Below are 12,762 nucleotides of genomic sequence, written 5' to 3'. Positions count from 1 at the left end.
TGTGACGTTTAGAGTACTGCGCAGACGTTCTAAATTCTTTTAGCATCTTATCAAGTGAGCTAGGATGCTGTCCGGGCCGGTCCGCTCAATGTTAATCGTACCACAGAATAAGTAATAGAACAAGTTAATCGTACAGTTAGCGTCATATAGTACGTAGCAGTCAAGATCCGCGAATCGAATGGCGAGTCGAATGGCGTCCGCGGACCGGGAGACGAGCTGTCGGTAGGCCTCCAACAAGATGGAGCGACGACGTGGTTAAGATCGCGGGATCGCGGTGGATGCGAAAAGCACAAGACCGGTCTGAGTGGAGAGCCTTGGGGGAGGCCTATGTCCAGCAGTGGACGTCTTTCGGCTGACATGATGATGATGAGTCAAGATCACCAAATACTTGGAAACATACAAAATAGTCCTTAACAGTGTACAAATCTACTGGAGCACGCACATCGCCAAATACTTGGTAACATTCAAGCAGACATAAGTACCGTAGCAGCCTAAGTATCCAAAAGTATAGGACACCATAGGAAAATTGACTTTATTACATACAGAGTAAGGTCCAACGATACTGCTAGTCCTTTTTTATTACAATGTGAACGGTGTTCCATTGCATTTTCAGTCTCTTGGTGCCAGCTGCACATGTCATTGCCTTTTCAAGTAAATAAAAACTCTTTTATAATGTGAACTGGCAAATTCAAGTCATATTTAAAAAGAAATCCGTTAATCCGGATCCGGAATTCTGATACTTAGTGTAAGTAAAACACATACCTACATCCATCTCTGTCCTTTTAGCCTCTAATGACTTAACTATATATAACTTATTGAACATATTTATAAATAATAATGATATTAAAATTTAAATATGTATTCCTCATCTCACTAAATTTAATTTATCATGTGTACCTATGTAAAATACTTATCTTTATTTCTTTCGTTTTAATCCCATGTAATCTTCTGTTGAATTCCGTTTTCCGTATTCCATATTCCCGCCCGCGAGCCAGAAAAAAAAGAAAGTATAACACATGGACGTACTACTTAAAAGGGACTGAGCACTTGCAGCTCAAAAGCACGATGAACGAGATAGTTAGTACCGATGTTATTTGTCCCTTTCTAATGGGGTGACAATAGGATTTTGTGAGACAAGTTCAATCTTGCAATCTTCCTGTTAATTGTTTATCATAAACAGTGAAGTTTTTCATTAGCTATGGAAAATTCTTAGGGATTAGGAAATAAATAAAACAAATAGTATAAAGTATCGATTTATTCATGTGAAATAATAAGTGCAGCGACTAAAATTTTATTTGGCATCCACAACGGAAAGTTTTTTTTTGTATGTAAGCAACGGGTTAATAAAATTGCTTCTATTGAATTAATATGCCATCTTTACAATATCAACAAATTATGAAGAATCGTGCGAAAATTTCTATTCGTGAAGATTTTTTTGAAATCGGTCTAAAAAGTTATGGTTATGTCTATCTCGCGGGAACTTTGCGATTTTCCCGGATAAAAGAAGCCCGTTTCAATTCAATCAGACAGTGTATGTAACGTACTTTCTGTACAATTAATTTATTCCTATCCCGCGGGAATTATAATATGTCGCGTACGAAGTCGCGGGCAAAAGCTAGTTGTGCATAAATGAGATAGCGACATCTATTGAGAAGTAAACTAAATAAAAACATAAATTGTCTTCAACAAAACTTAATAAACTAGCAATGCCGCGTTGAACATACCGCCCACCATGGACAAGATGGCTCTTAACAAACGACGGGAATTACCAAAATAAAAGCAGGAAGGTTCAAAGTGCCGACTGCATACGACTGAATTTTTGGTAATTTTTTGCTTCACGTTTACATTGCTGAGCCATTTTTGTCGCACTTCTTCATTTTTCGGGAAACTTTAATAATAGTACAACCGTAAGGACTAATAGGAAAGGACACTACAAGAATTCATGGTCAACATAGTTGTCAGATTTAAAATAATTTAATTTTTAGCTTACACGTGGAACGATATATTGCAACCACTATAATTCACTTGGACAAGTGTAAATGTAACACTTTTTAAACATTTTAATTGTTATTATTCCTTACAGTTGTTAACAGTGAGGAAGACATATTCAAATAATGCCGCTATGACATTACGCTTTAAAGGGTTACCATTATGAGAAATACAAAAGTAGACCAGACCAAAAGTATATCTTTTATTTAAGAATTTCTCCAAAGAAATTGATGAAAATTATAATACGATAACTTAAAACTGTTAAAATAACATTAAAATACAATTGTTTCCACTGCGTTTTTTCGAGTCAAAATTTTTGATCAGAAGCATTTTTTTAGGCTGGCAAGATCAAAGAACGAGACACAAGTCCTCCGTTATTGCTATCCCTCTCGCCGTAGATGAGCCTCTGTGTAAGGCGCAACAGAGAAATATACTTTCTCACCTTGTAATAATGGTTCATTTTCGTAAATACATATTTTCAGAGTACTTGGTCCCGTTTAGGTATTACGTCCATGGTAAAACATGCGAAAAAAGCCGTCAGGCCCCAAATTAAAGAGATGAAACGATCACTGACAAGTTGGCACTCTTCTCGGTGATTGTCAAAACTAAAAGTTCGAATCTTATGACGTGTTAATTTATTTCGCACTGAACCCGAGATTAAACCGTATGCCATTTAAAATAAAGCTCAGTTTTCTAGTGTGCCCCATACTTTAGGATATTTTGACTGCTACGCTACCAGTGGTGGTGTGGAAGTTAAGATACTTATGTCGGCTTGAATGTAACAAGTACATATTTGTACACGATGGGTGGACTGAGCAATTTGATCACTTTCATTCATTGGGCCAATGTTAATGAAATGACAATTTGGATGTTAAGATTGATTTTTTGGAATCTTTTTGTATTTTTTATTTCAATTCCAAATTTTTTGTTACTTTTAGGCGCTGCGCTGTGCTAGGCTACTACGAAACTCGAAGTTCGTGTCGTGCGGTCCCTCTCGCTCTCGTATTAAATAGTATAAGTGTCAGAGGGACCGCACGACACAAACTTCGAGTTTCGTAGTAGTCCTGCTGGTCTTATTTTGCTGGTTTTTCTATGCATCTATATTTCATTCTAACATTAAAGCGCAACGGCACAACAAAAATAATTGTCTACTTATGGCGTTGACTGTAACCATCGCCATCAGATATATCTGCATTATTATAGGTACATCCATAATAGTACTGGTGGTGATGCATACAATTAATAGGTAAAGCTAGCCTAAAAATAAGTGTGGTTTATATAACGCTTGATTAAATCATTAACTCTTCACTTATCTCACAATATATCTATTTCCATTTCGTTTATACTGACTAAAAATATCACAGTCATTCTTGAAACAAAGAGTTCATTGTTTAAGAGAGAAAAGTAACAATGGTTTGTAACAAATCTTGATCATTATCAGCTTCGCTTATCAAATTTTAGTAAACTATCGTCTATTATAACATCGTCATCGATCACATACCAGCTATCCACAGCAGTGAAATCATTATTAATACTGATGTTAGCAGTGACAGTAAAAAAATAGTTTATTAACTTGTCCACTCTGTGTTTAAAAACAACTTATGATCCTATTATTTCGCCTCATTAGTTTTCGTTTCTTGTTTAGTCTCATTCTGTATTCTACTTGTTCCTTATTCGTCACTATCATCTTTGGTCAAATTCTGTAACTTATCTCTTATTCGTTTGTCGCCACGGCCTTCCTAGGATTTATTCGTTGTTTTCCTCCCTAGTTTTTTTGTATCATTTCATTCTTAGTCTAATTAGTCACATTACGTTATTGATCTACCTCTTTTTTTGGCTCCATTGGGAATTCGTCTCTCTTTTGGACACATTCGCTACGCGTCTCGTTCGACTCATTTGCTATTTACGTCTATTTTTACTTTTTTCATAACTTTTATTAGAGAAAAAAGGTGTTACGGGAAAAGATAGAAATAGCTAATTGAGACGAAAAACGAAGAACGGTGAATGAGTCCAAGAGGAAAATTAATAAGGCTTATTAAGAGATAAATAAGTTACAGAATTTGATTAAAAAAGGGACGGATAACAAACAAAAGGAATAAAGACTGAGTGATAAATACAATGAGACGAAATACTTATTATAGTAAGCCATTTAAAATATTGCTGAATATAGTAATAATCCATTATTTTTCTACATTTATTTGATACCTACTTAAATAACAAAAGTGTAGGTATAAAAATTAAGTGCTAAGGTATAATATAATTTATTTATGTGACGATCTATTTTAAAGCTATTTCATGTCTCATAATGTACTTTTATTCAATTTTATATTTAGTACAAAATATTCGATAAATACTACTTTAATGCTTAGTATAATGTGCAATGTTACTGAAAATAATATTTTTTATTGTATTAAATAGTCACACCTAGCCTAGAGAAATACAATAATAAAAGATGATCAGATCAGATATGACGATCTATGTATGTTCCATTCCAATTAATTGTAATTCATTGTATTTCTGGCATAATCGAGCAAACATTATTGTCTATAAATTATAATTATTTCATAGAGGATCAAATGTGGAAGTGGAATCATTGGAATGCTGGCGATTTAGAATTTGGTTGGATCCGCTAGACCTCGACGAAGATGAAGTGCTGTAAAGAAAACTTGTTTCAATATGTACTAATTACTTAGGTAGGTACCTAATCTAAATAGTAAATGAAAATAAAAATAAAATGGAATAATAGAAGATAGCTTTAAATTTGATGCAGATCTGCACTTAAGCACACAAGAGGTAAATGTAGTTCTTTCTTTGTTTTTGTTAAAATTATTATTCTAAGTTACAAACCCGAAGAAAGGCAGAATGGTGATGAGTTGCGCTCGGCTCGTGCACTCACGCAACTCGGGCAACACGAGTAGAATGTGTCGCAGGTACGCCTGCAACGCGACACGCCGGCTCTCCACCAAGTGCGCGTCCTAGAAACAAGAACAGTTAATACACCACTATAATCGCAACTACCACATAGAATAGAATAAATAATAGTACAGGTACAGAAGACCCACCCCTTCGATCCGTAATCGAACGCCGCCTCAGGCCCTATAGGTACTTTGTATCTTGTCGTCCCGCTTATGGTAAGCTAACATTAAAATGTGATGAATGTTTGTTAAAAAAGCCGTGGTGGCCTAGTGGTTTGACCTATAGCTTCTCAAGCAGAGGGTCGTGGGTTCAAACCCCGGCTCGGCTCCGTTTCGAGTTTAACGAAATTCATGTGCGGAATTACATTTGAAATTTACCACGAGCTTTGCGGTGAAGGAAAACATCGTGAGGAAACCTGCACAAACCTGCGAAGCGATTCAATGGTGCGTGCGAAGTTCCCAATCCGCACTGGGCCCGCGTGGGAGCTATGGCCCAAGCCCTCTTGTTCTGAGAGGAGGCCTGTGCCCAGCAGTGGGACGCTGGCTGGGATGATGATGCTGTGTTTGAGCTTAATGGAATCGTTGTGAGATGCACTTTGGCTACAAATCAATAAAAACTATGAAAATTTTTTTTTTTACAAAAAATGGACCCACTAGTTTGAAGTCTGTGTTTCAGCATGAGGCAACAGGAGTGATTGAAGCCGAATATACAGTATTGTAGGTGAGGCAGACGACTATAGTTCCACTCCTGCTGGCTCATGCTGAGCCACCAACTTCAAACTAGTAGAAAATTATTTTCAAGGTTTTTGAAGTTGGTCCCATTTTTTGTAAAAAAAAAATTAAGGCCTGTTTTTACATCAATTATTCTTATTTATGGTAGTAAAAAATATCACTCACTCGCTTCCGCAAGGTTTTCTTAGGAGGAAAATTGTATGTTGCTATATCAGGATGCAATTTTTTCAACTGCATATGCAGCTCATGGAACTTTGCATATCGATGGTACACGTTCCACTCTTCTTGGCCGATTTTGAGAAATATCTGTAAATATAACATTTACATAAGCATTTTTCATCTGTTTTCTTCAAATATCAAAATTTTTAAACAAATAAATATTAAGTAATAAAATAAATATCGTGGGGATCCTATTTTTTGATAAAATGTAATTCTATCGCAATTCAATTACTAACATTATCATTATAAGACTGTTAGAGCCTGAATAAACGTTAAATTATTATTATTTATAATTTTACGCCAATTGAACGTCCCCAGGCTCGCATTGTCGAACCCGATTTGATCAATATTATTTTCCATTTACATAGACCTATTTTTCAATAGTCAATTGTTTTGATTTATCGGGATGGCTACAGTCCCTATATTTGCATAAAAATATTCATATTCATTCATCACACAAAAGTCTACCACTACCTGGTTTCGAACCTGGGACCTCCAGCAAGCTCCATTTTCAGGTTAACTAACCTAACCACTAGGCTATCAACAAACAAAAACAGAATCGATCGTCCTTTATTAAATTAGTAACCTGATAAACGTGATAGGACTGAGTTTTCTTCCCCACAAGAAATGCGCTTGGAATATAAGCCTTAGCGTTCGTTTCAGGGTACTCCAGTATATCAAGTGTCGAAAGACTCTCCATTTCTTGCAGCCGCTTCTGTAAATGTTGATTGAATTCCATCAACTCTGCATGCATTTCTGCAACCTACGAAAGACAACAATTTTAATTTAAAGTAACCTTTAGATGATAATGATTTGAATTTCAGTTTTTGGATTTGACTTGTGTTTATAATGAACACAAGTGTTAATTTAAAAAAAAAAAACCAAGATCAGTGTCTCTAAAACAAGGCTAAATGTTTTTTTTTCAATACTAATTAAATTAACTTTCTGATTTCTGCATAAATTACTATCAAACTCAAATGACAAAACAAGACAGTAACTAATTTATTAAATCAGGCGTTACTTTACGGAGGTCCATATCAATGAACTAAAAGAATTTCTTTGCTCACCCGCGACTTTAACACGCATATCTTGCATAAACTTCGCTATCATAAGGTTGCGGATGAGCTAAGAATTTATTTTAGTTCGAGACAGTAATTACCTGGACTAGTTTTTTTTCATACTGTGTGATTTCTTGTTCATCACTGTTGGACTTCAATGCTACACCCATTTCCATGGCAGACATGTATTGCCTCAGTTGTTCTTTTAAACAATCATTTTCTCTGTAAATTAAAATTACAATATAATAAAGAAAAATATACCTCGCTTCCGTAGGACCTCAGATTATGGCGCCATTTTGAAATGTGAGAGTCAATTGGATTAGCAATATGATACTTGATAAGAATTTGAAAACGAAAACTCAGTAGAGTTTCAGACCGTGACTTTCAATTGGCAATTCACTAATAGAGATATAGTTTTAGGAAGTGGTCGATTTGGGACGTGATCACTACGTGAGCTATTTAAGAGTGAGTTAGAGTGTACATTACAGGAATAATCGCTACGGAACCACGTCAATCTGGGTTGTTGTGGCTTATTATGGTAAGTGGTGGTATGAGTGGTCACTTTGAGAAATCATAGTTTTACAAAGTTATAATTCCAGAATGAAACCTTACATTTTCAAATTCACTATAAAATATATATTTAGGGTTACTTACTTGCTTAAATCAAGTACCACTTTTTCTAACTTAAGTATTTTTTCTTTACTAGTCTGATCTATATGATTACATTTTAATTGTAAATTCAAAAATTCCTTTTCTCTTATTTCTAATACAGACTGAGGTTTGTCTTCAGGTACACTTTCATCTTCTGTGAAGTAAAGCTCGAGACAAGAAGTGCTTCCATCAATGCTGCCAGCAACTTCTTCACTGTCACTTTCGGATATTTTTAAGTTGTTTATACTTGATACAGATATGTTATCTTTAGCTACATTGTTTGTGTCTATGCTATTAGAAGATGAAAATATTTCTTTGGCACACTCCGACAACTTGGAAAGAATCTGTGAAGGACTGTCTATTCCTTTTACACTATCAGGAAAGAAATGTCTTATACTACTTTTGTATTCAGAACTAGTGGGTTCACTCGTGGATGCCGCTTGAGGAACAATTTTCGCATCCGGAGAATTCAAACAAGTAGCTGGTGCACTCTTCCACAAAGAATCATCTTTGTTTTCTGATGGCTGTAATGATTTTCTGTCATTGCTTGAATTGTTTTTTAAATCATTTTTATCAAATGATATAACTTGCCGCAGGGGCTTCCTCTTTAAATTTGTAGAAGGTTTAACTGGTGTGGGTAGTGGTATTACTAGTTCTGCTTTATTTGTTTGATTTGCTTGTTGAGTTTCATTCAACTCTATTCTATCAATGGATAATGCAAACAAAACAGACGAAAGACCTAAAAAAATATATTTGGTTACTTCAGAACCCTAAGAGTGTAGCCACCTTTTCATCAAACATTTACTGTAATTTTTGTAATATGAACCCTTATGTCAAGTATCCTGTAAGTTATTTTAGTTTTACATTAAATTTTTTTTTTGCCCATATTAGCTAATGCAATTTGCGTAAAATTTTGGTACAGTATAATAATAAGTAAACATTTACTGAAAAGGTGGACTTTCCATGCAAATATGGCTACACTCTTTACAAATGTTTGGTTACCAGCACAAACCAAAAGCAACCTTTTTTTAAACTAGCTATTGCCCGCGGCTTCGCCTGGGGCAGTCGTTTGGAAGTTATGCGCGCGTACATATATTTCAGTGATTCATTTTAGTTATTTATTTATGTATTCAGGCACAAATAGTACAATTAAACTTACATAATAAATAATTACATCTAACATTGGCCAACAAAGTTGCCACAGGTTATGATTGGTTTTTTGGAGTCTTTTTGTATTTTTTATTTCAACTCCAAATTTGTTACTTTTACGGGTATCCCGTGAAACCATATAGAAAATACAATCATAATTTGATTGCTTAGTATCGACATCTCTTGTCTGGGTGAGCGGTTGGTTCCGAAAGAGTGTGACGTCTGTCGACGCAACATAGATGTCGCTAGTGCTGCTGCTTAAGTAGCAAAGTAGAAATAAGAAAGAAAGAAAGAAAGAAAATACATTTATTAAATAAGCAACCTGAGATATGTATGCATAGGAAAAATTCGTGTCTAGATTCCTGTCAACAGTGGTGTAGGGGTTATAGCACGCAGCACGGAACGCTGAGGACCTGGGTTCGATTCCCAGTGCTGGTCTCTTTTTCTGGTTTTTCTGTGCATCCATGTCTGTTTGTATTTTCTATATTGCCACAGGTTATTTATTGGTATATAGAGGGGTCTTTATCTATATAGATTTATTTTTAAGCGTCAATTACAAGCTGTTAATATTTAATGATGATAAATGTAATGAGGTACCTGAAGCCATATTAGGCAACTGATATGCTAGTTCATTGTTTCTGACTAATGCCCCTTCCTCATAATACTCCATTAGCAGCCCGTGGGACACCCAGCTTTGCAAATATCTGAAAATAATGTGTAAAATGCACATTATTAACTTTCTCATAACATTAGGCAACCAGGCCAACATGGTCAGTTAACATTGTATACCTTTCAAGTGATCTCTCATTCAATGCAGCTCTGATAAATGCCCTGAAGTATCCAAGAGGAGTGTTGATGTTAGAAAGGATCTTGAATCTTTCTTTTTCATGTTTTGTTAGATGAAGGCATGTGTAACTCCACAAGGAATTTCCTATAGTAAAACAATTATATTATTTTTTTAACAGTTTGAGCGTTCAACTCATACACTACTATCATGTAATAATTTAATGGAATTTAGTAAAATTAATTTGTGTTATTTGCTAAATTAAAAAAAAAAAATTTTTTTTAATTTTTCTTATTCTACTACTTTGTAAAACTTGATGAATTACTAGCTGTTACCCGCGACTTCGTCTGTGAAGTATTCGTTTCGTATATTCTATTTTATATTCGTATATTATTATGATTTTCGAGGATAGAAAGTATCATAATATGTCCTTCCCAGGGTCTCAAACTTATTCTGTGGAACTAAATAGCTGCTACCAGCGACTTCGTCTGTTTAGAATTAATTTCTCCCACTCCCAATGGGAACAATACAATATTCTTTGATAAAAACTATTACCTATTCTACCTCTTATTCAGTCTCAAGCTAACTTCCATACCAAATATCATCACTATCATCACATTCGGTTGAGTACTTTAAGTGTGAAAGCGTAACTCTCGCATTTATAATATTGGTAAGAAGTTTGTTACAGTAATCTGCATTTATTTTAGTAAATACTAAGGAAACTAACCAATATTAACAATATTGAAGGTGAAGTTTAGTCCAGCAGTAACCAAACTCTGGATTGCAGAGTTAGATAGGTTTGTCCGTATACCATGGCTCAGTACCTTCTCCCATCTCTCACACAGTTGGACTATTCTGTGAGAAAGAAAAATACTGTCACTGTTACCAATGTCGAGAGAATGAATGAAGAACGATTGACGAAAAAAGTGTATAAGGCGAGTGTGAATGAAAGTGTTGGAAGGGGTAGACCTAGGCGGATGTTTCAAGACCAAATCAGGGACATCTTGAAAAAAGACCAGGTCAAGAGTACCCTAAACCGAAGAGCATGTATGAAGGGAATAATGAAAGTGGAGGAAGCGTAACAAGTATGTAAGGATCATAGCAAGTGGAAAGAAGTGGTCTCTGCCTACCCCTGAAAAGAGGCGTGATTATATGTATGTATGTACTGTCACCAACTGCTTATTTTGTCAAACACAAGATATATATAGATATTGCAAGCTCTCCATCTCACCTAAGGAATCATTGGATGATAATCAGAGAGCAGAATTTTCATGGCATTTTTGTCATAGTGACTTCTCACTTATCATCTTCCGATATACATACATATTGATACACAACATAGGTACTAAAGAAGATTAAAAGTGGAGGTAAGCTACTATGTCCAGTAAAACACTTGTAGTACTTGAATTACACTATTCAGCTAGGGAGCTGTGGTTGCATGCATACATGGGAATGTGTGTCTACCCTACATCAATCACTTTCCATTATAAAAAGCAAGAGAGTTCTACCCACTTAAATATAATGTACATGACAATAGGGGGCCTTGAGTTAAAGAGTAATCTCTTCCAATTAACTTTCGAGCAGTTGAAAATGTGAAATAGACATGCAATGAACAATGAATGGACAACAATTTCTAATTTAATAATTTCAGTTCAGTTTTTTTTTCAATTTCATGGTTAAATACTGCTGTACGTGTGCTGACGACTTCATTGTAATATAAAAAACACTAAATTGTGCTAGATTCCACAAACCAACAATTTATATAAACAATCATCATGTTTTATTTTTATAGTAGTTAGGTATATATTTATGTAGTTTTTATTTATTTATTTTGTTTCCTATCATATTGTTGTATCAAGGCATAAACAATCATTGGCTAGACTTTAATTATTTTGTTTTAAGGGCAAGGATCTTTGAGAAGAATACATATTCTAATATCCTTTTTTTATACCAGATCAAACATACAAATATCAAACTAGATTTTAAGTTTATGGTCAATTTTATTGTTCATAATTAGCTCACCCCAATCTTTTGGTTGCACTGCAATTGTATTAAGCAGCAAAGAAACAATTAAATCATAAATGCTGGTTGAACTGAACAGTAAGATCTACATACACAAGTAAATAACATGGCCTATCATTATGACTAAATTCGTCAAGTGTAAAAAAAATGTTTTTTTAATAAAGTTAAGCTTATGACCTCTTGGACTTTTTGCAGAGTGGGAGTGAGACTCAGGACTACTGGAATATATATTTTAAAATGATATGATCAATGCAAAGGTATTATAAACTAATTACCTTATATCATCTTCAGTTGCAAGTTCAGATTTACCTCCAAACCTGCTTTGGCAGTTCTGCAAGCATGTTTGTAATTCTTGTAATGTAATTCTACTACTTTCTATTCGTTTTTTCAATTCTTCTCTATTGTCCATAACATTTGCTATTGTACTTAGTATCTTGCTGTTCTGTAACAGATATTTGATTGTTGATACAGATATGTTTCTGCATTGTTTTCAGGTATACTGTTGTTATAACGTCGAACGTATTCATTTAATTGTTTGAGCTATTGAGAAATGACTTCGTACGTCGGCAAAGATTTTAATTAGTTACATTAATTTAAAATGACGAATTCAAGGGTAAATACGACTTACCATTTTCCGTAATTATCTTGCTAGATTGAGCGTGCAGTAAAATATAAGTTACCAGTACTCTTCCGTTTACGCCCCTTTTTGAATCAAACGCCATTTAGTTGCATTTGCAACATAGAAATTTAATTAAACAGCTATAAATAAATTACACTATACTGTGCAACTGTACACATGCATGACATATGTATGTTTGTTTCCGTCATTTTTTATATTTTTTTTAATTTGTCCTTAAAGCTGCGTTCATTTATAAAAAAAATCATCAACCACCTCCACACCACCTCCATTACGTAAGCATTAGCAGGGTATAAAGTTCTTTCACACTTCACTTACTCGGATCGGACGAAACATTTTCATTCATTTTTTTTTATCTCGCCACACTGCCACACTCAGCAGGGCTTTCGTTTCATACCGTCCCTCTCGCTCTCGTATTAAATAGTATAAGTGTCAGAGGGACCGCACGACACGAACTTCGAGTTTCGAGTTTCGGAGTAGCCCTGCAGTTTGTATGGGCGTGTACGTACACGAAATATCGGGTCGGTACTTACATGTCGGTATTATCCGTGCCGGTAAATAGTGTCAACTCTCTGGCCAACGGACGGTCATTCCTACATAGGTACT

At 34.9% G+C, this 12,762-nt stretch overlaps 1 protein-coding gene across 2 annotated transcripts; it reads right to left on the bottom strand.

The window, feature by feature from the left end:
- Positions 1–1,240: 1,240 nt before the first annotated feature.
- LOC141428174 (sorting nexin-29-like) lies at positions 1,241–12,336 on the bottom strand. Of its 2 annotated transcripts, XM_074087977.1 has the most exons (11): positions 12,148–12,336; positions 11,795–11,961; positions 10,225–10,352; positions 9,503–9,644; positions 9,311–9,417; positions 7,568–8,303; positions 7,015–7,135; positions 6,442–6,618; positions 5,802–5,942; positions 4,837–4,964; positions 1,241–4,642 (listed from the first exon to the last, which is right to left on the bottom strand). In XM_074087977.1, the coding sequence occupies exons 1-11, from the start codon at positions 12,148–12,150 to the stop codon at positions 4,552–4,554; spliced, it is 1,941 nt and encodes a 646-aa protein (XP_073944078.1). In that variant the 5' UTR covers positions 12,151–12,336; the 3' UTR covers positions 1,241–4,551. The 2 variants fall into 2 exon arrangements, with proteins under 2 accessions (XP_073944078.1, XP_073944079.1); XM_074087978.1 differs by lacking the exons at positions 9,503–9,644; positions 10,225–10,352.
- Positions 12,337–12,762: the final 426 nt, after the last annotated feature.

The sequence above is a fragment of the Choristoneura fumiferana genome, chromosome 5 (assembly GCF_025370935.1).
Source record: "Choristoneura fumiferana chromosome 5, NRCan_CFum_1, whole genome shotgun sequence".
NCBI lineage: Eukaryota > Metazoa > Arthropoda > Insecta > Lepidoptera > Tortricidae > Choristoneura > Choristoneura fumiferana.
Note: the sequence above shows the minus strand (reverse complement) of the source record. Positions and strands in the feature narration are given on the sequence as shown.

What these genes read in the sequence shown, in the direction of transcription:
- LOC141428174 (XM_074087977.1), bottom strand. An exon ending in CTTCAATATTGTTAATATTG is followed by an intron (nt 9,645 to 10,224) that starts GTTAGTTTCCTT and finishes GTTTTACTATAG; the next exon opens with GAAATTCCTTGTGGAGTTAC. An exon ending in ATGAAAAAAAACTAGTCCAG is followed by an intron (nt 6,619 to 7,014) that starts GTAATTACTGTC and finishes TGTCTTTCGTAG; the next exon opens with GTTGCAGAAATGCATGCAGA.